This window comes from Argiope bruennichi, chromosome 4 (assembly GCF_947563725.1).
Source record: "Argiope bruennichi chromosome 4, qqArgBrue1.1, whole genome shotgun sequence".
NCBI classification, from domain to species: Eukaryota; Metazoa; Arthropoda; class Arachnida; order Araneae; family Araneidae; genus Argiope; species Argiope bruennichi.
This window is the reverse complement of record NC_079154.1, coordinates 19,201,013-19,227,738: the sequence shown is the minus strand read 5'-3', so window position 1 is coordinate 19,227,738 and position 26,726 is coordinate 19,201,013. Positions and strand designations below refer to the sequence as shown.

At 26.0% G+C, this 26,726-nt stretch overlaps 1 protein-coding gene across 3 annotated transcripts; it reads left to right on the top strand.

Annotated features, from left to right (window-relative positions):
* Positions 1-1,554: 1,554 nt before the first annotated feature.
* On the top strand, positions 1,555-25,691 carry LOC129967076 (spermatogenesis-associated protein 20-like). Of its 3 annotated transcripts, none has more exons than XM_056081738.1 (15): positions 1,555-1,683; positions 1,773-1,872; positions 4,956-5,129; positions 8,827-8,891; positions 10,285-10,439; positions 10,616-10,762; positions 11,678-11,882; positions 13,445-13,575; positions 14,395-14,574; positions 16,527-16,733; positions 17,075-17,267; positions 19,739-19,907; positions 20,567-20,775; positions 23,236-23,435; positions 24,969-25,690. In XM_056081738.1, the coding sequence occupies exons 3-15, from the start codon at positions 4,987-4,989 to the stop codon at positions 25,239-25,241; spliced, it is 2,277 nt and encodes a 758-aa protein (XP_055937713.1). In that variant the 5' UTR covers positions 1,555-1,683; positions 1,773-1,872; positions 4,956-4,986; the 3' UTR covers positions 25,242-25,690. The 3 variants fall into 3 exon arrangements, with proteins under 3 accessions (XP_055937713.1, XP_055937714.1, XP_055937712.1); XM_056081739.1 differs by having other exon boundaries at positions 1,569-1,652; XM_056081737.1 differs by lacking the exon at positions 1,555-1,683 and having other exon boundaries at positions 1,691-1,872; positions 24,969-25,691.
* Positions 25,692-26,726: the final 1,035 nt, after the last annotated feature.

Here is a 26,726-nt window from a genome sequence, read left to right as displayed (position 1 = left end):
AGCATGTTAGAAAAATTATAGACGGTACCAAATGATTTTTTAAAATTGTCAAAACCTAATTTTCACAAATATACTTGATAATTTTTAAAGATAAAAATTGATACAATATTTAATTAAATACCATGAATGGCGTCTAGTAAGTAAATAAACAAAATGCTTTGAATCAGCTACAGAAAGTACTGCAGCGGCCAAACAGGCGATAAATGACTGTTTGTTTCGCCAGTTGGCGATAAGCATCAATCATACCTTTGGAGATGAACTTTTGCTCTCCAACGGATACGAGTGACTCACTTCCTGCCTTTGCCAGCTGGCTTAGAACTTCTGCCTCGTGCTGGTCGATGGAATTACGGCCAATGTATCATATTCTATATTTGTTAATTTAATTTGTAATTAAAATTTATTTTTGTTATTTACATGGCTGGCAGTTTTTATTAAGTAAAAATGTTTTAATACTTTAATTTAAAGTAAATTTGGCAATGCGTGTTAAACCACGCATCAAAGTACCAAAGAAAAATTAATTTTTTCTATGTATAGAAACCTAATATTTAATTAGTAAAAAGTTAAAAGTTTCATTAATTGTACTTAAATCTTCATTAGTAAAATTTTTTCATGTTCCATCCTGATCAAAGTTTGAGGAAAATTTAGTTTTTTGCGTTTCAAGAGCATGCAAATTATTCGAGTTTTATTTCTATTTAAGCAATTTCGTCTTATTTCATGTATAATTGCGGAAATTAGAACTTTTTTTGTAAATTTTATCTGTTAAAAACTGAATAATAACAGTTAAGACTATGGTAATGTGAGTAAGTCTCCCATTGTTCCTGGCAGGCATTATTTTTAGATCCAGTTTGCCACTGCATAAGACAGTGTGCAATTAAATGGCATGAATGTATATTTTTCGTCATGTGACTAATGTTATATGAATCGATTCCATTAAATACATCAGCAATGGAGGAAAAAAATCATACAAATTGTACAAAAGAATGTTAGATTCGAAAGTGCAAATAGTTAAAATATATTTAATTTATTCTGAAAGTGTAAAGCAATAATATTATTCATTTCACAAAAAGGATTTGCACTCAAATTTAAATGAATTTCATCTCTTTTTCCATCTTTTATCAAATTAACTATATAATTTAACCGTAGTTAATCTATGCAAAAATAGCTTTAACAATTTTAAAAGATTAATAATAACTCGCAAGAAGACTAGAAACACGTCGTAAAAGTCGAAGAAAGGTTGAAAGTTCATTTCGAAACTTATCAGGCCATACTTTCTTCATTTCGAAATTCCTGCACCGTTTTCCATGCCGTTACAAGCGATGCCATTTCTAGAAGCAAAATTTTACCTACGTTGAGGCTTCGTAATGGCTACTTTTTTTAAAAAATTTATTATCCTCAATAGAATTTTTTTGAATTTCTTTATTTTATTTAATTTAAAATTACGTAAAATTATCTTATTTGCAAATCTTCTTCCTTCGTTTTTCATAATTATAGTTAAAAACTGTTTTTTATGTGGCTGGATTGAAGGAATGCAATATTTATCTTCCGCATCTTTGAACATCCATCATCTTCTTAGATGAAGGAGAGATGATGAATTAAAAATAAAAATGTCCCTTGGAAACTGGTTCAAAGTGAAATTGATGCAGGCTTTTCTCGTAATAATACTTACTTCTCTTTTCTAAGGAGGTAGAGTTATTTTTAACTATGAGATTCGTTTATTTGCATGATGTTGAAGTTCAAAGTAAATTTTCGTTTTGCTTCTTTTTTTGCAACAGTATGCTCATCGGCCCGATCACAATATCTGAATAACAAAGTTCCATTGAATCTGATTTCATCAGAATCGCACAATTTTAAGTTAATCCACCGGAGAAACAGGTTAGTAGTTCTAATCCTCTTTTGAATTCGATTCCATCTGCATTATCATCAATGCATAGTATAATGTTTAGTATATTTTCTATCTGATATTAATTGTAAAATGAAAATTACTTAGCTGTAAATAGTAATGAAAGGTAATTTTAATTGTCAAATCCCTAATATTTCTATGAGAATTATTAAAAATAAATTTTAATTATAATGATTAATTGTATAATATTTTGCTGAGTTAAAATAGATATTAACTCAGTATAGGTGTTTTGAACAAAACAATAAGATTTGAAATATATACAATTTGTGATACAATAAGAAATGATTTGAAACTCTCCATCTACTAGATTATTGATGAGAAGAATGTTTCTTTAATTTTATATTTATCAGTTTAAAAATAAAACCTTAACATTAAATTCATAAATGTAAATCTTCTAAGCTGTGTGTCTGTATCATTCTTACATTTAAGTAACTTTCTGTTTCTTTATCATTTAAAAAGTATATTACTCTTAATTGTTTGATTCAGAAATTAAATCTAAACAAACACTTGATGTTCAATATGGTACTGATAATGTTAATGTAATAAGATTATATATATATATATATATATATATATATATATATATATATATATATATATATATATATATATATATATATATATATATATATATGCTTTTTATATAATGCTTTTTTTTCTCATTTAATACTCATCATCTTAAAAGTCTAAACCTTGAATTATTTTACTTATGTACAAATGTATTTATTTTTAATTGATATCATAAACATTTTGGAGGCATTATTGCTTTTGAATGCTGTAAATCAAGGTTTAAAATTTACATTTTCATATTTATTAACAATTAAGGGCATTTAAATTTACTTTTGTATCTGCTTTAAATTAATTAATTTTTGTCATAAATATGTTAGTAACAAAATGAAAAATAGTTTATTGTCTTATTTCTTAGTTTAGTAAATGCAAACTGTGTTTGTTAGCTTTGAGATAGAATTATTGATAATTTAGGCACTGAAATTATTTATAACTGAATGGAAATTTTGTTATTATTATTATTTTTTTTAAATATTTATTTGATTTTTTTAACCCATCCAAAAATATCAAAATTGAATAAAATCCAAATCTGAATCTCCTAAAAATGATGAGGCTTGAATATATCAAAAACAATTTTCTAAGTTCCAGCCACTTGGAGAGTTAAAAGTAATTTTAGCTAGTAATAAAAATTATTTTGGAAAATGAATAAAAGTAATTCTCATAATCAGCCAGTTATATTTTATGTTAAAAAATGATGTTATTATAAATTAATTTCAAGAAGTTTATTGGATATAATGAGAATTAATTCTAGATGTACTTTAAGATTTTTGATAGGTATTAAAAATACATATAAATGCATGCAAAAATGTTTGTATAATTGACACATCCAGATGATATTTAAAAAATTGTAAATGTTAGACAAATATATACAGTGGCTCCCAAAATTGAGTATACACTATACTCATTCTTCTTTAATTTTCTTCTTTTTGATCTTGACATTCCTATTTATGGCTAATATTTATAAGAACGACAAAATATACATTAACAAAGGTATTAGGCTAAAAAACAAAACGGAGAAGTCAATAATATTTTTATTACAGTAATTTTTATGCCAAAGTTACAAATTCCAAAGTCACAAAATTGAGTATACACCTTATAAAATATGTGACTTGACTACTATTATTTATTTTCAAATGAATAAGTAAAACAGTTTTGTTACTTTAATTGGCAATCATTGAAATCCTCAGTGTCACGACCAAGAGAAGAGTTATTCGAGAAGTAGCAAACAATCCTAAGGTGAATGCTACAAAAATTGCTACATTTACTTCAAGAACAATTGGAAAGTGTATTTCTGCAGAAACAATTCGAAGAGCAATCTGCAAAGCAAATTATAATGGTCACGTAGCCAGAACAAAACCATTCATTTCCGAAGTAAATGGAGAGAAAATAATTTCATTTACTAAAAGTCATATTTCAAAACCTCTGGACTTCTGGAATCAAGTAATATTCAGTGACGAAGTAATTTCAATGTTTTTGGTAGTGATGGTCGATGTTATGTTTGGAGAAAGCCCAATTCTGAACTTCTTCCTAAAAACACCAATGCTTCTGTCAAGCATGGAGGTGGTTCACTTCTTGTATGGGGTTGTGTGTCAGCAAAAGCAGTGGGAAATTTAGTTTTCATTGATGGAATCATGGACAAAATCAAATATTTGGATATATGGAAGAACAATTTAAAACAAAGTGCCCAGCATTTGGGTTTAGGGTCAAGTTTTCTGTTTCAACAAGATAATGACCCGAAGCATATAGTTAAAATAGTTAAGTTATGATTGTTGTATAATTGTAAATTGCAATTGCACACCCCTCCTCAATCTACAGGTCTCAATGTGATTGAAAATTTGTGGCACTATTAGGAAAATCAGTTCAAAAACACAATATTAGGGGCAAGGAACACTTAAAAATAGTATTACAAGAAGATTGGTCGTAAATTGGTCGAAACAACTCAAATTCTTGTCAATTCAATACCACACCGTTTACAAGCTGTTCTTAATGCAAAAGGATATGCAACAAAATATTAATTTAAGTTTTTCTCTTTTTCTTTATAGATTTTGCTAGATGTATACTCAATTTTGTGACTTTGGAATTTGTAACTTTGACATAAAAATTACTGTAATAAAAATATTATTGATTCCTCCGTTTTGTTTCTTAGCCTAATATTTTTGTTAATGTATATTTTGTCGTTCTTATAAATATTAGCCATAAATAGGAATGTTAAGATCAAAAAGAATAAAATTAAAGAAGAATGAGTATGGTGTATACTCAATTTTGGGAGCCACTGTATATATATATATATATATATATATATATATATATATATATATATATATATATATATATATATATATATATATATATATATATATATATATATATATATATAAATAATGTTTTTCATGTTATCTGCATGTGTTAATATGTATGTATGGATTACTTATTTGATATAATATCCATTAAAAAGATGTATTAGTCACATATTAAAAATTTATTTTAGGTATCTTGTAAATACTGTTTATCAAAGGAGAATGGCAACATCATCTGGAAGTAATGACAATGACAATAAGCCAAATGATGATGGTGTAAAAGAAGATAAACCTACATTTAGGAATAAATTAGCATTAGAAAGATCTCCATATCTATTACAGCATGCTTCCAACCCTGTTGACTGGTAAAGAATGATTTATATATCTGCTTTTATTTATATTATTATTTTGATTGAAATTTGAAATATTTTGCTAAATGATTTATTTTTGAAACATAACTGGTGTCTATATGTTTTTTAGTTGACTAATTATTCAAAATTAGTTGCATTTTTGTTTTGAAAAATATTGTATTTGTATATGTATGATGCTTCTAATATCACATATTTTGTAATGTTAATTGAAAGTGTCTTAAATAAAATATACTGTATTTCAGTTTTTTTAAATATTTATATATAAGTGCGAACTTCATATCACTTGATTTTCTTTATTAAAAACGATTTTCATGTTATCTAATATTTTTCAAATGAAGCATCTATTTTATGTCAACCTCATGATTTTTATAAAATTTAACTGATTTGATCCTCTATCAGAATCAGTTTGAAACTTAAGTTATTAAATTCTTATAAGCAGCATGTATAAAATCAAATGAGTTTCTCATAAATTAGTATTGATATTATTGATAAATAAAACAATATATAGGCAGGTTCGGAACTCATTTGAATGCTGTTATCATTGTACAGTTCATATTGAATAAATCAGTTTATATCATACGTAATTATCAAACTGAAATATAAATAAAACTTAATTTCCAAAACCAAAGCAGAGGTGCAAGTTACTCTTCTTTTATCCGGATATATCTAAGTATATTTCTAATTTACCAATTCAAAGGTTTGTTGGATTTTAGCATTGGAGTTCAGCAGGTATGAATTAAATTGTGTTCAATGAATTTAATTAAAATTTTTTTTTAATTGTATATTTATTTTTAAGTAAATCATTGAGTACATATGATATATTGTAGAAATTATTTAAAATATCCTAGTTTTTTCTCAACTTTTTGTTTAATTTAATGCCCCCCTTCTTTTTATACTTGATGATTTAAAATCTAAATTAATACTTTGCATCATTTATATAATAAAGTCAAGCAGTTAAAATATCATTTTGCTTTATCGTATAGATGACAGACCAGAACCATGTTTCATTTTGTGTAGTATTATGAGATTTTATTACTCATAATTAGGTTAAAATCAAGATCAATGGCCTAATCTTATCATTGGAATTAATAGATACATACTTTATTATACATATTTAAAATCTAACTTTTAAAATTTACTAGAGGAAAAAAGGTGAGTTTTTAAAATTTAGAGGCGGAAAAAATATTTAATAGAGGAATGCAACTTCGTATACTAAGCCAGGTGGTGGTTTCCCCAAAATTCTCTCATACATGAGATATTATTTTTCCATCTGCCTCCAATAAACATTTTAAGACCTTGGGTACCTGGTGAACACTTAGGCATGCATTTAACATTTTTACTGAATCTAATGTGTGTTTCTTAGCACACTTCATTGATCCTTTTTTTTTTGTTATTAATCTCTGCCATGCAGTCAATAGCATCTAAAAACCAAATTTAAATTTTAGACAAAATTTTCATCAACCATTTGAAATCAAAATGTGACATAGATCTACCATTATAGTTGCATAATCATATAACAAATTTTATGTATTTAAGTCATTACATTTATATTCTTCTGTAAGTACAGACTGATGGCCGGTCAACACCTTTCGGTATTTGGTTTCAATTATTTTTTTAATGTCTATAACATAGATTTTAATTCTGATGACAAAATTTTATTCCCCTAGCTCTCTTTGTTTTGTAGTTATCATGTTAACTAATATTCAAACAACTGGCCAAACAGACTTCCTCTGAATGCATTTTGCTCAAAATTTGTGAGAAATTTACAAACTTAATTTAAAAACCATTTGCCAAATTTCATGCATCTATCTCAAACCGTTTTTTGATTTCACAGACAGATAGATAGATGATATAATCAGGGACATAATATTGATAATGTATTTTTTGAACCCAGAGAAGTCAAAAACATGGAGATTCATTAAAATCTAAAATTCAAATTTTTTGATAATTACAATATTTTCTCTGTACATTGTATAGAAGAAAACAAAAATACTAATGGAATTATATTCTTTTTAATCTGGTCTTAAATTACATCTTTCTGTATAAAGCATACAATTTCAAATTCTAAATCATATTGAATCTAATTCATATTTACTTAAAAGAGTAATTTCAAATTCATGATATAGGCAATTATAATCAATCAAAAAATCAAAATGCATGACTGAATACCTACATTTTGGGATTGAAATATTTGCATCATCATATGCATCAAATGAAAAATTATAATTGTTTGAAAAATAAACAATAAAAATAATCAGAAACAGAAAGGAAATTTAAAAAAATCCTTTCTTGAAAAATATTTTAAAAAGTAATTGAAAGAATCAGAATAGGGACAAAAGATAAAAAAAGAAATCCATTAAAAAAAATTCAGATTATAGCAACTGTAAAATTAAAATACTATTATTAGAAATTGAAATAAATGTTTTTCATTCACGCACATTTCATTATTATAAAAAAATAATTTGCTACAATACTTATTAAATGAAATAAATATCTGTTTATTTAATAAATTTAAGGTAAAAAAAAAAAGAGAGAATTTGAAAAGATTATTTCATTTTTGTACAGGAAAATGAAAATTAACTATTAAGTTAGTATAATCCATGCATAAAAAAAAAAAAAAAAAAAAAAAATCTGAATATTATTTATAGCTTTAATAATGCTTAAAAAGTAACATGATTTGTTGATTTTATAAAACAATAAAATTAATTTGAATTTCATTACTACAGTGAAAAATGTTTCAAGTCATAAAAAATATATTATTAGAAAATTGTTAAAATTAGAGAGAGAAATTGCATGACAACTTAATTTATATGTTTAAAACTTTAAAATAATTTTTATATGGCATTTTTAGAAACTTCAATGAAAAAAAAATTCCAACATTTTGCTTAATTGTTGACTGATTTATTCAATTTAAAATTTTATAATCATTTTAATGTGTTTATTCCATCTCTAAAATATTTTGTGTGACAATAATCTACATCGAACAGTTTGCCATGCAGTGCATCACTGGATGTACACACATTTACTTTTATTATTATTCAAAATATATTTTACCCAAAATTATATTGTAAATCTATTATAAATAAGTCAGATTTATTAGTAATTTTTTTTATCATGCATATTAAAAAAAAAAAAAATCAGCTAGTAATGAAAGAATGCTCTCAATTTTTCTTACTAAAAAAGAAGTTCTATTCATCTTTAAATGCAATTTTTAATTGTTTTTCTTTTCACTTATAATATTTTTTACAGAAAATTTACAGAAGCTCCTTGTCTAATTGTTTACTTTGAAAAGTTCATAATTTGTGTGAATCTCAATTGTTAATTAATATTATTTTATTTAGTAAGCAATAGAATTAATTAATAAATAAATTCATTGAAAAAACTATTGCTGTGTTATACAATTAAAGTGTGTTTATTAATTAAGTAATGTAAGACTTTTTGTATGTTTCCAAATAGCTTATAAAATATTATAAGTAATTTTACCCATATTTTCCTTAAAATTATTTTAATCCTGATTTTAATCAATTGTGAATTTCCATTATAAACTATAAATGTACTTGAAACAACTATGCATGCATTTTATTAATTTAATTTTAAGAATGCTTGATTTTTTTTGTAATAATTTATTTATGTGTTTCTAACTACTTTTGCATCAAAACTAGAATAACTATTGTAAATTTACAATATATAGGTATCCTTGGGGCGCAGAAGCATTTCAAAAAGCAGTCGAGGAAGATAAAATGATATTTCTTTCTGGTTTGTGATATAATTTTTTTTTGTATTTTCATTTCTATATTATTTTTCTTGTCTATTAAAGTAATTCTTTTAAAAAAAATATTTCTTTTAAGAAAGATTTATATAAATGATTTATTTGTTTAATATCAATAAAATACTTCATAGAATATATGAACAGCAAAATGTAATAAATTAGCAAAACTCATTGGTACTTTTTCATTAGCAACAGCAGTAGTTCCCAAGCATAAAGTTTAGTGCAAAATGTTATTTTTCGTTCAAAAGTTTTATTTAAAATTTAGCAGAAAATTCGACTTTCAGTGACTGTGGTAGTTGTATTTTTATATTTATTTTGCTATTAAGCTAATGAGAAATACGAACTGTTCTCTGATTTATTTCTACAAAAGTTAACAAATAATGTAAATAGTTATAATTTTAAAATTAGTTATGTATATTAATTGAAGAATGAAATGTGTTGCATTGAGGTGACAAAAGTCAAGGGATACTTCCTAAGAACGTGTCAGATCTCCTTTTGCTCAGCGAAATGCTGCAACTCAATGTGACATGAACTCGAGTAGTTGGAAGTCACCTGCAGAAATATTGAGCCATGGTACTTCTAAAGTGTTGCTAGTGCAGGATTTTGTGTACAAATTCACCTCTCGGTTACATGCCATAAATGTTCAGTGAGATTTATTTATGTTGGGCGATGTAAGTAGTGAAGTAATTGGCTGGAATTGTCTACACCAGTTGGAAACAATTGTGTCCTGGTGACATGGTGCATTGTCATCATTAAAGATTCCATCATTATTTGGGTACATGAGTGACCCCTGGAAATGAAATGGTCCCAAGTAGCTAAACATAACCATTTTGAGTCAATGATCAGTTCAATTGGACCAAAGGACCCAGTTCATTCTATGTAAAAACAGCCCACACAATTACAGAGCCGTCAGCAGCTTGCACAGTACTTTGTTGACAGTTTGGGTTGATGGCTTTGTCGGATCTGGTCATTAAGTGCAGGCTATCGGCTACTACATTGGTTGTGGTGGTGGGCTAAGCTTAAAATAAGGTATTCTTGGTACACTCTTGATACTGTGGATCTCGGAATGTTGAATTCCCTAATGATTTCTGGAATAAAATATCCCATGCCTGTAGCTCTAACTAACATTCCTCTTTCAAAGTCTATTAATTCCCGTGGTGCGGCCATAATCACGCCAGGAACCTTTTCACAAGAGTAACTTGAATACAAATGAAAGCCTTGCTGATGCACTACCCTTTTATAAATTGTGCACTCAATATTACTTCTACATTTGTATATTGGTATCTCATGAATGTAATTTACAATTACAAAAATAATGCTTATGTTTTGCATCATTAGTTTAACTTCCTGTATTACATCGAAATTGCTATTTTTATACAGTGGGATATTCTACTTGCCATTGGTGCCATGTGATGGAAAGGGAATCATTTGAAAATGAAGAAATTGCTGAAGTCATGAATGAACATTTTGTAAACATTAAAGTTGATCGCGAAGAACGACCTGATGTAGATAAAGTCTATATGACATTTGTACAAGTAAGGATTTGATATGCATATTTGTTATATATTTAAATTCACTTATTATTATATGAGCTAAACAAACTGTATAAAACATTTGAGACTTTTTTTTCCATTATTCATGTTTATTTTATAAAAAATATTGCTAGTCTTATAATGTTGAATAAAAAACTAATGAATGCAAAACTTTGCAGTCTACAACTGGAGGTGGTGGTTGGCCCATGAGTGTTTGGTTAACACCAGAATTAAAACCCATATTAGGTGGTACATATTTTCCCCCTGATGATCGTTATTATGGGCAGCCGGGTTTTAAAACCATCTTGGAACATATTGCTCAACAGGTTTGTATAAATTAGATCACATCTTTTGTTTTGTATGCCTTATATTTGTTTTGCAATTTCAAATTTTAATAATGTTTTTTACTTAAAGAGAAACATTTTTTTCCTGAGAATTATGCTGGCTAATCAGTTAATGCATATAATTTATTCAAAGATGACATTTAGTATTTTAATTAATCTTTGACCAATCATTGAGTTGTTGTAGGTTTTTTAAGGGAATTTGATTAATTTATTTGTGAGGTTCAAACTTGTTATTAATAAAATATTATGTATTATATTTTATATTATATAATAACATACATAAAAATAATTAAATTTATGTTTTATGTTGCATTTATGTAATAATAGTATATGCATCTTACATTATTTCTGGTAGAAACAATTTTTGACACTCCAATCTTTTAGATCCTTACAATGTCTTAGTATAGATTTTTTTAAATAAAAATTCAAAAATTTAGAGAATATAAATTCAATTATGTGGGGTATGAGTTACATTATGCATGCACCTATCAGAATTTTGTTCCAGGAATTATTTATAAATGTATAGAAATGTATATTTTCATGACCTCTTTTCACTAGAGGTTAACATGAAAAACACTTTTGTTATCTATTCACTAGTTGAGTTCACTGCTATTCCTAATATTCCTTTGGTGTCCTCCTTTTATATGATGATTTCTTCTCTTTTTCACTCTGCATTTTAATGAGAGCTAATAAATGATAGTAAAGTGGTATTTATAGATTTTAGGCATAGTATTGCTCTTCTTGCATTCATGATACAAACATAAAAATCTTGTATGAAAATATATGTATACTGTCCAAACTGATAATTAAATAACCATCCACTGAATTAAAAATTGACTAATTTTTTCTAAAATATTTTGCTTTCTTTCATGATAATTTTAAAATTTCTGTTTTAAGTGGCAAGTCAATAGAGAGAAGGTCTTGGAACAAGGAAGTAGGATCCTTGAAATCATTACACAATCCATGAGTCTTAAAGCATTTTCTGAGTCTGGAAAGATGCCACCCTCTATTGATTGCATAAAAAACTGTTATACTGAGTTAGTACAGACATATGATAAAGAGTATGGTGGCTTTGGTAGTGCTCCAAAATTTCCTCAACCAGGTAATGTTTCAGATTTTTAAAAATATTTTTAGGGAAATATTTGGAATTTTTTTCATCTTTCTAGTGTTTTTAATTTTTATTTAATTTCCTTTCTTGCAAAATTTATTCTAAAACTGTGTGACATCATATCCAATTCCCTTATCATTGTTTAATGGATATCTATAATTAATATTTGCTTGGAGAATCAGCTCCTGCTTTATTTTACTGTAATTGCATTCTATCCATGGTGGAGTCGTAAATCATTGCGAAATAACACTATGACTCTAAATGTTGACTTCTGATCCATTGGGATAGAGGTGAAAGACAGAATGGAGCAGATGATGGAAGTGAGTAGGGAATCACTTCACAATAAAAGGATTTTTTTCCATTTAAATTGTGTAATTATTTTATAAATGTATTTAAATAATGAAATACAGTTAGATGGAATGAAATGTATTTTAAATTTATTATTTGATATTTTATTTTTGACCAGACATTAACATAATATGCATTGTATTCTATACATAAATAGTCTAATCAAAATGTTAAATGTTGATTTTAAAAAAAAAGACAGAAAAAAAAAACCCTTTGTTATTTTCAAAATATATTAAAGTTAAATAATTTCAATATAAAATCTCCATATGGGTAAATAATATAAAAAATATGATTTTCTGAGTTAAAATATAAAGTATCTTTCAATATTTATAGATAAAATATATTTGATACATTAAAGCAATATTTGTAGATGAAATATATTTAATACATTAAAGCAATATTTGTAGATGAAATATATTTAATACATTAAAGCATGAAATACATTTAAATGTTAATGCTTTTAACCTTTTCTTGCTGTATCTTGTCAGTGGCTTTGTACTTTTATGAACATGAAACACCAATGAAATTTATGAAGGAAACATTTAGACAAATATTACATTTTTTTTAAGGAAGTATCTTAATTTTTCTGAAGGAATATATGAATAGTGTTTTTCTGCATTCTGGCTCTATTACATCCATAGTTCTATGCATAAAATATATCTTAATTAAAACTCAGAATTTTAAAGTCCAACATTAATGATTTAAAAAAAAAAATTGGCTTCATCTTCATAGTTGTCTTTTATATTTATTGTTCAAAATTTTTTTAAATCACTGGATTTTATTTTAAAGATTAAATATTTTATTTCACATTTATTTTATATTTATTAAAATAAATATAAATAATAATATAAATAACCTCATTATTAAATATTCATATCTCATTTTCAAAGTATCAATTACATACTTTCATGATATATATCTTCAGAGTTTAACATTTTAGCTTAACCACTTTCCATCACTCTTTTTATTAATGATACTTCATAATATCTCTCTGGAATTTGAATCACCTGTATGTAGTGTGTCATGGCTAAAAAATAGTCCTTTTAGTATAAATTGCAAGCAAAATTGAATTATGTATAATTTTAAAGTTAACAAAATTAAGGAAGTTGAAATTTCTAATTTCACTGAAATAAATATATAAATAAATCTCCTTTATGCTTTAAAAAAATATTACATTTGAACTAAATATCTATTTTTTTTTCTTCCAGTGGTGTTTAATTTTCTATTTCGAAAGTATTCACTATATCCTGAAGATAAAGAAGGTAAAAAATGTTTAGAAATGGCTCTGCAAACTTTGAAAATGATGGCTAGAGGTGGTATACATGATCATGTGGGAAAAGTAAAGTATATTTATTTCATTTTGTGTATTCATTTGAAGTAATTAATTATATGAAAATTCTCTAATGTGAAATTATGGCAAAATAATACTTCAAACTCTAAGAGATTGTTTTATGTAATGAAAAAACACACAACCTTTGTTGACCAATCAGCTCAAATTTCAAAAGTACTTAAGTTCATAAATGTTGCATGTGGCCAGACTTGTCTAATGAATGCTTGAATGATATCTTTTCAGTATCTCAGCTCATCCCTCAGTTTTTGCTCCATGTCTGATATTACAAGTGAATAATTTTAGTTACTTTCATTTTTAGTCATCTGTGTTTGTGTGCTGTAGTGGGATAAACGTTTGAACTTCATGCACTTATATGATAGAAAAAAAAAATTACTGAAAGCTATATAAGAGCTTCTTATAGCTTTTATAGAAAATCTGGTTGTGATATGTTCTGTTATCAATTCATCCTTACAGATAATTCACTTTCAAGTATCTATAAACACATAATTACCTGCAATATTATTTATATCCATAATTTAAAACATTTCAGAATACCTTTCTCACATTGATTTGTATAGTGATATTTTTAATTCTTTTACAATGCATTATAATCTTTCCAAGTAGGGGTATTCTTTCCTGTTTCTCTTAATAAATGTTAGCATAATATGCTTAAATGTATATATAAAAATAATTTGCTTAGGTAATTTTTTTTATTTGTCCATTTTTTTTCTCTTTATCACTTGCTTTTATTAACTAAAAATCATTTGAAATATTTTCGTTGTGCAAATGCTTTCACAAACATATATATATATATATTGTTTATTGTAGGGGTTTCATCGGTATTCCACTGATCAATCTTGGCATGTTCCCCATTTTGAAAAGATGCTTTATGATCAAGGCCAGTTGGCAGTATCTTATTTAGATGCTTATCAAATTACTAAAGATAATTTTTATGCTGATGTTGCCCGTGATATTTTGGAATATGTTACCAGGGATCTGCGTAATGTGGTAATTGTTTTCAGTATTCTCTAATTAAGTAATTCTTCTTTAATATCTCAGTAATTCTTCTTTTAATTATAAATATATGCATGGAAATATTGTGAATCTTGTAATATTTTATATTGTAAAATTTCACAAAGTCATTAATTTTATTGTGGAACTTTTAGTGATGACATGCATATTTCATTTTAATAAATGAATCATTTTTATTTTGTTTGAAGTTTTGTCAGAAGTTATAAATGCTGTTTATTAAAGCTGAAAATTATGGGAAAAGGTTTGAGTTATTTTCTAATATTGTCTAATGAAGCTTTTAAAAAAACTTTAATTTGTAACTTTTAGCTTTCAGACAATACTTCCAAGCAAAAAAATAATGAATCTCATTGTAAATTTTTAATTCTGCTTTTGGAACTGGTTTGCTTTTTTTAGTAATTTTTATTATTTCATCGGATATTTTATATAAATAGTGATGTTTTATACTGATTCAATAAAGGCTGAAATTACTGGAATACAGCTTGAAATGACAAGTTGAAAAAATAAATGTTTAAAAGTAAAATGGATATTTGGATATTACATTTACTATTCATACTAGTACAAGTTTTTCTTGTTATTTAGACATAGTTTTAATTTTTGTACATAAAGTTTTTATTTCTGATTCAGATTTTAATTCTAAATTATTTTAATAATAATAAAATACTTTTTTTATTGAATATATATCTTAATACAAAAATATAAATTAAAAATCACAATTATATATACTAGCTTAATGAGTATAATTCATTCTGAAATTTTATAATACAAAATATTCATTAAACTAAACAGCTTTTATTATAGAATCAATGAAATAAAATAATGTTTTTTATTCCAAAAGGAAGGAAAAAAAATTCTCTGACAAACTTTTAATAATGTTATTTATTATGTATAATACATGCTTTTTTTACAAAGAAGTTGTCTGAAAACATTTGTTTCTGCCTGTGTTTCAAAATTTATTGAAAATAAGATGTAGCATTATTGTTAAATAAATTTGTAGCATATTTAACTTCACCTTATTAGGATGATGCTCTTAACAAATGATACAATAACGTCCCACACTTTCAGTATTTTGCATATTTCACTGTAATACAGATACTATACTGAAACAGTTATATCCTCTTTTGCTGATGTAATGAATCTCCTCCACAACTTCTTGCTGAAGTTGCACAAAATGCAATTTTTAGCTATGCTGATTGCTATAGCTATTTGTGCTGATATGCTATTAAAAAACTTCTTCCTCATATTGCAGTGTGAAACTATGACACTTATTAAAGTGCTTCACATTTTTTTGAAGCTTCAAATAACTGTATATTTCATAGTTCCTTTAATTTAAAGAAAAATCAACAAACAAGTTGTAAATGCAAACTGATAGCTGAGATATAGACGATTTTCTAGATGTGATGTCACAATGAAGATTTGTCACTCCTTTTATGAAATGTTGATTTAGATTATCATTTTTTTTGTGTGTGTGTTTAGTATGGAATCACTCACTTTTCATGAGAGATACTCATTAACCACTTAACGAGTAAACCCGAGTATGATTCAGGTATGAATTACTGGCAAATTTGTGCAAGCCCAAGTTCAGCTTGGACATTTAAAATTTTATGGTTACTCTTCTATGTAGCAACGAATGTAGCTCGGACAGAATCTATAATCAATTATTATGTTTCTGGGGAAAAAAATGCACTTTAAAGGGTTAAGCAAGGTTTGATTATCAAAAAGTATGAATTTGTTAATTCAGATATGCTGATTGATAATTTAAATAATGTTTAAGAACTTCATTGATTAGAATATTTTAAAATATAACTCATTTATGCTGATCAGGTATCTCATTAGTACCTACATATTTTTTGCTCTAAATTTTTTCACATAAAATTCAACAAAATACATTCCTTTAAAAAAATTAAAATTTATGAATCTTTTATTTCTAGAATGGAGGATTTTATAGTGCTGAAGATGCAGACTCTTTACCATCCTCTACTGCTCCGAGGAAGAAAGAAGGGGCTTTTTATGTTTGGACTGAAGAAGAAATCAGAGATATTTTATCAGAAAATATCGCAAATACATCCCATAACTTAGCTGATATCTTCTGCAAGTATTTTCATGTCCAAGCTGAAGGGAATGTTGATCCTTATCAAGTATGAATTATTAGTCTGCAATTTAAATGCAAATAGTTAATCCTTTAACTACAAATTATTTGGATTTAAATTATTCTATACCATTCATGATTTCTTGTATATTTGCATACAGCTATTTGGATTAGTTTTTGAATACTTCTACTTGTTAGGTACTTATATTCTAACTTGTGAGAAACATACCATTACATTATGCTGTTCTAGAACAGAGTATTAATACAAATGATATCAGATATATTGATGATAGATTTTTTTTACTCCTCTTTGTTACAGTTAGCAATTTTATAAAATTTTATTTTTTTATCAAAATGTTCTTTTTAAAAAAATTGTACTTTTTTCTTTAGGATCCACATCATGAATTAAAAGAGAAAAATGTTTTGATTGCAAGGATAAGTGAAGAAGACTGTGCAATGAGGCTCCATATTGATATGAATGTATTCAATGAAGCTCTGGAAAAGGGAAAACAAACATTATTAGAAGTTCGAATGAAACGTCCCAAACCACATATGGATGATAAATTTGTTACTTCATGGAATGGTAATAAAATAGTAGTTGTACATCACATTTTTAATTAAATATGAGTATAAGGTTGTAATTGTCAAAACTTTTGCCTAACTTCCTCACCATACCAGTGGGAGACTGATTTATTCATATAGACACAGCTATTTTGTAAAATTAGGTGGATAATTAGTTACAAGCTCTAACTTTATGCAATATATGAGATCAATAATATGTGTACTTTTTTTATGGTTTATACAAAGCATGCTTGATTGGTCTTCCAAAAAATTAATAATAAAATGAATAATGATTTCCTGAATAATAATAAATTTCTTGAATTCAAAAAGTTTATCATGTAGCATATATTTTCTACATTGAGGACCTCTAGAACTTGCATCTGTCAGTGGAACTCAATAAAATGTTGCTGTAGGAAATCATTTAAAAATGTATGTAGACCATTTTTAAGGGAAAAAAAAAACCTTTAGAAGATTCTTTCATGAAAAGTATAGGAAAAAAGGGCAACTGGATTCAAATTGAGTTATATTAATATGAAGAATGTTTAACACACATTATTAATTTTTTAAATCAATCTAAAATATTTTAAATTTCATCTATTTTCTAAAATCTGTGCTGATTAAATTTTATTTGATACCTTTTGACTTAATGAAATCCTATTCAAAGAATAAAAATGAAAACTTAGAAAAGGTGACAATAAATATAAGATTAATTTAATGTTTTTAGAAGAATGATGAAAGTATTCTGCAAATACTAATTTGAAATACTTAAATTGATTTTGCATTAAATTTGCATTCTTATCAAGTGTGGTTTGAGCCCTTTCACAAGAATGAAATTTCAAAGTCAGATTTAAAAATTTCAGCCTCTATTACTCCTATTTTTTGCTGTCTGTATAATTTATTTATTAAATAATTATTTAAATCTGCTTTAAAAATTGGTGGAAAAGTACATTTCTTTTCTTAATCTCCATGAAGCACTCTTGTTTTTATATTTCTCTCAATCTATTTCCTAATGTTTAAAATTAATAATAAAATTGAAAGATGATTTGTAGCAGTGTAAATCATTGCATAAGTTCTTTTGTAATTGTGAAACAGTGATATATCTTTATTAAACAAGGCAGACAAAATTGCTTTCTAAAGTGTATATTCTATTAATAAGTTTTATGATTTTTTTTTTTTTTTGCATAGGGTTGCAGCATTTTGGGTCTAGGATTTTAATTAAATTAAAATTAATCATTTTAAAATACCATTCCATTAAACATCTGGTGCATATATAGTCCTAGTGCACACTAAATCTGATCTTCTGTTGGTGAGGTGTGGAGGTTTGGAGAAGGATCCATCGTTACTATTTGACAATGACATTCAAAATTTTGGTATCTGTCCCAAAATAACATATGTGGCTCAAAAAGGTGATGTTAGTATAACTAAACTTTTCATTTCACATAATTAAATCATATAAGGGAAAACTATCAAAATTTTCTAAAATGCATTAATACTCAAGCTTTGCAATTGGTGAACCAATGAAAAATTTGTAAGTAGGATTTACATAAATTGGGTTCTAATTTTGTACATAAATGTATGTAATTTTTAAAATTAATTGAAAGCAAGGGTTGCCAAATAAATGTGTAGAAAAACCATATGAAATAAAGTAATTTTTATTCATATTAGTATTTTAAAATAGATAGTATAAATTAAAAAAAGAAGGGTTCAAATGTTTTTTATGTAATAAAGTGAAGGGAGCCGATATGAAAGAATTTGTAATTTCTGCAAAGCTTTGGATATTTAAAATCTCTTTTTAAATTTAATAACAGATAAAAACCAAGTGAATTTTCTTACTGTTGCTTGCGTATGGAGAAAATGCATGTTGGTAGAAAATTTTTTGACTGTTACTTTCTGAACCATGAAATGAAATTCGTATATTATTCTTTTTTCCAAAATTTGAACAACTTAGAATTTTATCGCTACACATGATCATTACAAAACATCTGTATAACGATACAAACCACTATTTTATTATTTTTTCCTGTGATAAACTTATTATGTTTATATTTATGATTGAATCAAAATATATTAATTTATTGTTGTATTTTGCATATTTCTTTTTATATTTATCAAAAAAAACTTTTCAACTTTTGAAAATTTTTATAAGTTAAATTTTAATGTTATTGAACAAAATGCTACCAAAATTTTAATTATGAGTTAAGAAATTAGAAACTGCACCTTTGTATTTATACTTATTTATTTATTGACTTCTGCTGTCCTCAAATCCCAAAGACATTTTATTTTTTAAAATCAAAAATAGTCATTACAAGGCAAAAATTTGATGGCAATGATTTTATTTAGCTTCATTGTAATTTTTGAATTTATATTTTGGGTACTAACAGAAATTTTTTTTAGATGTCTTTAAATTTTTAACTTTTATATATTTTATGTAATATTGTATGTGATATTATATGTATTTGATTTTTATATGTTTTGTTATTTATTTATTTTTAGGTTTAATGATTAGTGGCTTTGCAAGAGCAGCACAAGTCCTTCAGGATCCAAAATATGCTCAATATGCCATGGATGCAGCCCAATTTGTAAAGAAATATTTATACAATGCAGAAACAGGTTGTCTACTGAGAAGTGCATATAAGGGTAGCAATGACACTATTGCTCAAATGTAAGTTGAAGTATTTGAAATTATTTGTTGCTTATAAAAAGATTAAAAATATACTCTCATCTAATTTATTTTACCTTTTAATATTTTAAGCCATTCCTTTTTAAAAGTATGCGTTTTTAATAGATTGAAATGAAACTTATTTTTCTTCTATGTACATTCTTCCAGATAAACCTTTAATTATCCCCCATTTCTGTAATTTGTAATTTAAATATCATATACTTATCATTTTTAAAAAATCTAGTTTAAAGATTATTACTTTTTTATTTGGGGATTCTTGCCAATAACAACTAGGATTTATAGTTAGTAGTAAGCAAAAGTTTTGAGCCTTTACATATTTATTTATTAAAAAGGTAATATGGGCAATGGAAATTATCTGAAAAAAGTTGAAGAAAATGAAATTTCTTAATGATTTTTTAATCTTTTGTTTCATGTATCATGCATGATATAATTATATCAAATAGTGACTTTTGAAAATCATAAAGTTGCAAATATTATAATTAATAACTAGATAGTTGTATGGTGCTATTCACAGATATTTTTTACCTCTTTTTCTCTTTAGAAAATCAGCCCATCTACCATTAAATCAGGCAACACAGGGAAAATATTTAAATTTTATTATCATATCTTCCTGTTTTTAAATGTATGTATTTTTTTTCTAGCTTATCCCCTATTCCTGGTGTTTTAGAAGATTATACATTTCTTGTCCGTGGTTTACTGGATCTTTATGAAGCCACTTATGATCCGTGGTGTTTGGAATGGGCTTCTAGACTTCAAATGACACAAGATTGCTTATTCTGGGATGCTGCAGATGGAGGCTACTACAATAGTGTATCTACTGATCCTTCCATTGTTCTCCGATTGAAAGAAGGTAATTACAGAATTAAACTATATGTGATCGCATTATATGTTTGTATGTCGCTTCCATTTTGACCTGTGTTTATGATAGCTTACTTTCATTCTGATTTGTGTTTTATATAAAAAAATAACATATTGGGCAATTTTGTTAAATTTATACTTCATGTATTCAAATCTTAATCTTAAAAAGCTATGTAAAAGCAGAATGTAATGTTATTTTAGAATGTGAATAAAAAATGAATGATTTATTTAAAAAAAAATATTTCTTGCACTTTTTCACAAACATAAGTCTACTAATTAAGATAAAAAAAGAAATGAATAAACAAGGCCATATCAAATTTGTTCCACTTTCTTCACCATTATTTCAATTTATATATATTATTGCGGATTTCCCTCTATCACTATCAATCTGTCGGGTTCTTTACTTGTGTGTATTTAGTGGTTGTGTATGGTATGAGAAACACACAACACGTTTATTGACACTACGACACACAGGACAGCACAAAGACGACCACTATATACAGCATGGAGAAGACAATTATCTTCAGTCGAGACGTGCACACAACAAGACTCTACTGCAGGCAGTAGCACACCGCTTAGTTCAGCACTATCTTTACTCCGTCGCTGCTCTGCTAATCTCTGGAAGACCCGTTGTTTACCGTCGATTCCGACTACTAACGGCAGCTGCAGACTGCCTCCTTTTATAGGTCTCAGGAGGCGGGGCTAGAAGCCTCTCCACCAAGCAGGAACTTTCGAGGCGTATCTCAGTTCCCAATGGATGGATCGGGAAAATTCTCGATGTTTCGGGTATAATCTATTTTGGTGCCAAATGGTCGCCAAGCTCTGGGACCTCCGACGCGACACCTGGACTCCGTTCAATACAGATGATTGTGAAACAGTCTTTCTGATGATGGAACCAACTATGCTGGGAAGCAGCATCACAGATTCGTAACAATATTTACAATTTAAAATTTTATTACAGTAATCATATATATTTTTCTACATGTCGTTTACAAAGTCCGAAGTGTTTAGAAGAGCTCAATGTGCCTTATAAATAGAAAAATAAAATATAATTCGGAAGAGAGAATGCGATGTCTACTAAGATGGCAGCTAGTTACTGTAATGACTATTGTGTCATGGCGTAAACTTTAAGTTCTTACTTACAATAAATTTCTAACTAAAATTTTTGTCTCTCAAAGTAATTTTTATATAATGTGTATAAACAATTATTCATTAACAACTCGAAATTTTGACTAAAACTGTTATAAATATATTTTTATTATTAGATTTTACATATTTTATGCTTTAAATCAATGTTTAATGAGTTTCTGATTCACAGCTTATACTTAAAGGGATTTCTCGGGTAGTAATTAAGAATGGCCTTCGAAGAACTATTGCAATCTTGTGATTAAATATCTTATAAAATTCCTCAGATTGGTGACAATTATCATATTGCTTTCTAATGGGGCAAGAACATTTTTGAGAAAATGAGAGCTTGAAACAAATCACCAAAGCATGTAGTAAATTGCTTTTCCTATCGGACGAGATGACTTAGAAATTTTCTCTTATGTAATGTTAGCAAACTTCTGCAATTAATTATCGATCGATTTTATCTGGATTATGATGGAACCAACTATGCTGGGAAGCAGCATCACAGATTCGTAACAATATAATATTTACAATTTAAAATTTTATTACAGTAATCATATATATTTTTCTTTATTCGTAGTTCTAAAGAAAAAAATATTTTATTAAAGAATATGTGTTATATAGTGATATGTATGGATGTCAACTAGTGCAAAATTGTATAATCTGTGAAAATATGACAATTTTTTCTGTATTTGCTGATTGAACTTGTTTGTAGTAGTTAAGAAACTATGATTATTTTATGATTAAAAATAGTAATTTGAAAAGTATTGATTTCTATATTAATGAATCTCATAAACTTAATATTATTTATTCTTATAATTTGATTTAAATTGTTTGAAAAGAAATATTGAATAAATAGCTTTGGCATTTAAAAATTGTTGCAATTACTTAACTATAAATAATATTCTGTATGGTAATGAATAAGTCAATTAAGATGTTAATAAATATGGATTTTCTAAACAAAAAATGTGATATTTTTATTGAGTTCATAAATATATACTGTTTATATGAATGAAGTCTTGAATTGGAATTAAATTCTTACTCTTATTTTATTATTAATATTAAATTTCCCAACTATGCATCTTTAAAATATTTAGAGACTGAAAATTTTGTTTTCTTTAGATTTGATAAGATATATTTTTTTAATTCTTATTAGGCATTTAATTATTTATATTTTTAAAATTTTTTTGAAATTGGAAAATGACTATCATTCTGTTAACATATTCATTGAAATTAAACTTTCTGAACTTGATAATCATGAAAATTGATTTTACATTGTGATGTTATTATTTTTTTTAATAAGTAAAAAAATTTTAAATTTTAGATCAAGATGGTGCTGAACCAAATCCAAATTCAGTTGCTGTCTGTAATTTGTTGCGACTATCCAATATTCTTGTTGACATTAGCTTGCAGGATAAAGCTACAAAAATCTTGTCATTGTACAGTCATCGCATGGTGATGTTGCCAATGGCTTTGCCAGAAATGTTGTGTGGTTTGATGTTCTATTATTCAAACTATAAACAGGTATTTTTTTTAACCTTGAGAAGTTGTTGTTGTTAACACTTTTTGATATATATATCTTTTGAACTGTAGATAAAAAAATAATAATATGCTTAGATTAAAATTAGTATACAAAAAACTATACTGTGGCAATTAAATAGTTATTTTTCATTAATAAAATATTATATTGATATACATAGAAAAGATTTAATTTTAATGTTGGCTACATATTAAATTACAGTACTATAGATTTCTTAACACATTTTTATTCACCTTCAATTCGATAATTACAATATTTAATCAGATTTTGTATAATGTTTTAAAAAATAAATTATTAATAGCTTTTGATTGTTTTTAAAAAATCCTTAATGCAATCCAGTTTAATTTTTCAAAAGTACAAGTCAAAAAATTGCTTAGTGTAACTAGCATTCTTATTTTTTATGAAAATAAAATTTAGATAATGATTGTATGATAACAACAACAACATCTAATTAAAAATTGGCATGAAAATGCTTTTATTCAGAACAATTCTAGATACACCAACTAGTGTATAATAATTTTTTTTAATTGAAAGTTAACAGGAACTATACATTAAATTATTGAATATATATTCTTCCATCATATCTTTTGAACCTCCTTCTTTCCTTTCATCCTTTCACTCATAGTGATTTAATTCTGTTTATCATTTCAGCAAAAAAAAAAAAAAAACGATGAGGTTTTTTTAATGAAATCATGCAGAAATTGATATCTGATTCCTCACTAAAAGTTATTTTTCCCTACAAAATACAATTTTTTTCTTAAATTTCATTAATTGTTTTTTAAACTATGTATTCAAATAATTTGTGTGGTCTTTTCTTCTTTTCTTTCATATATAATATTTAAAGAAAATTTGTAATCTATCTTTAATAGTAATAAAAAAATAAACATCAAATTTTATTACATATGAAAATATACTTTTAAATAAATTGAAAAAATATAAGAAAAAATAATTGAATAAATATCAAAAAAATATTTTATTACAGTAGGAGACAATACAATTTAATAGTACTTTAAAGTTACAGTGTGTATCATTGTTTTAAATTAGATCATGCTGTATTTAAAAGTAATTAACATGCTTGATTTTTAAATACCTATTCTATGTACTGTTTTTCTATATATTGAAACTGGTGACTAGAGGAAATTGAAGTATTTTCATGTTATTCTTTCTATAACCTGTAAAAATGTGTATTATGTTATTTATTTATGTCTGTGTTTGGGTCTTGACAACTTTCTACTTATTGTCTGCTTCATTTACCACTGATTATAAGGTTTATATGATATCAATTGATATTGTCTATATGAAGGTACTAGAAAACTATAGAAAAACTTGCGTTTATATGAGTCTAATTCAAATTTAGAAAATATTTGTAAATTTGCTGTTTGATTAAATTTTGGCCATATATCCTATTTAATTTTTAGTACACATATCCTACATTTCGTAATTGAAAAAGTAAACCATTAGAATTTTTAAATTTAGGATTTTCATATAAGTATGTTTAATATATTTCTTTCTTTTAGATTATAATAACTGGCAATAAAGATTCTGAGGCAACCCAGGAACTTTTGAAACAAGTCCATGAACTTTATATTCCTTTTAAGGTACTTTTATTGGCAAATAGCGATTCTGAAAAAGTCCTTTCAGAACGCTTGAAAATCCTTGAGAGGTCAGATGAATCTTCTTCAGATTCAGTTGCCTATGTTTGCCAGAGAAATACTTGTTCACTTCCAGTATCATCCCCTTCTGAGCTGAAAAAAGTATTACTCGATTCAGATCAACAATCTGTAAGTTAAAAGTTAGTTCTTTTCAAATGTGTACTTCATACATACTTACATGAAAGAATCAATGTTGTATTCTTTAATTCATGGATCTTATGAAACTTTGATGCAAAAAAGGAAATATTTTATGAATTTGTGGAAGTGTTGTTATATATTTTGTGGTGGTGTGAGAAAATTTTATTGTTTGGGTAAAATAGGAGATGAAAAAATGTTTTTTCTCTTCCTACATAGTATTGATGTTGAATAGAGCTTGATATAGATTATTGTGTTTAACATTGTAAGATCCAAGTTACGATGTTGGAAAAGATTTTAGAAGTTAAAAATTTGCTCTTGAAATATGGCAGTTAATCAGTTCTTAACACAGATAATATCTTATATTTATTGTTGATTTTTTAAAAAAAATATTTGATATTTTGAATTTTTTTCTTCTATTATGTTTTGAAAATTTTGTTAAAATGTTTTAGTTCTACTGTGATAATTATAAATATATGTTATTTTTTTTCTTATTTTAGCTTTTGAAAGCATTAGTTGGAAATGTTCTGTAAAATAAATTTTATAGTTCATTTAATACTTATGCAACCTTTTTAGTATATTTTATTGAATGTTGTTTAAAGTGTCTTTAAAAAAAAAAAGAAAAGAAATGGAAACTTATTACCTTTGTTAATAAATTCTTGAATTTTCATTTATTATACTATGTGTTTTCAGAAATATTAAACCATTTTGAGATTTGTAGTTAGACAGGAAATTTAGTTGAATCTATTTAATTGAAAATATGCTATGTATTGTTGAAGAACTTCTTACTTGTTGGAATGTAAGAATTTTGATGTTAAAATATTTCAAATGATGCATTCCCAATTTATTTTATTGGATTTTAATTGTTGATAGTAGACTCATTGAGTTCTATATATGTGTGTAGTGTTCTATGTTTTTATGTCAGGAAGTGTGATTATTCATTGATGTGTTGAAGTTTTATTTTCAGTAAAAAGGAGACTTTCCTAAAATTTCTCTTGAGAAAACATTCCTAAGCAACAGTGATTTGTAACTATAGTAAAATAATTTGTTAAATTGCATCGAATAACCCAAATGCAATTTTTATTACCGAAAACTAAAAAGCTATATTATTTTTCTTCTCCTTAAAAAGTACTTAATATCTTTGAATTATGTGTCTTAAGAGTTTGAATGCCATTAACAAATCCAGCTTTGATAATTTTTTTTTCTTCAATTTCTGTTGGAATAAAATAATAGAGGTATTCTTTAGATATTTTTCTTGTAATTTATCGACTTTCTTTATGAAAAATTATTATAATTTCATTTTAATCTTTTAAAAAGTAGTATTTTTCATATTCAGAGGGCTTTATACTCCTACATTGAGAATTTTTTTTAACTCCGAATTTTTCTGTGATGGAAATCGAAAATAATTTACATGGTGGAAACTAAATAAAAATTATTTAAGGATAAAATGATTTTAGTTGTTTACAATAATGCATTGATAATCTGGCA

Excerpts from the sequence above, each read along its gene's own strand:
- LOC129967076 (XM_056081737.1), top strand. The coding sequence starts at position 1,721 with ATGATGTTGAAGTTCAAAGTAAATTTTCGTTTTGCTTCTTTTTTTGCA. Across the intron at positions 16,734-17,074 it reads GGAATGTTGATCCTTATCAA|GATCCACATCATGAATTAAA; the intron begins GTATGAATTATT and ends TTTTTTCTTTAG. Across the intron at positions 17,268-19,738 it reads ATTTGTTACTTCATGGAATG|GTTTAATGATTAGTGGCTTT; the intron begins GTAATAAAATAG and ends ATTTATTTTTAG.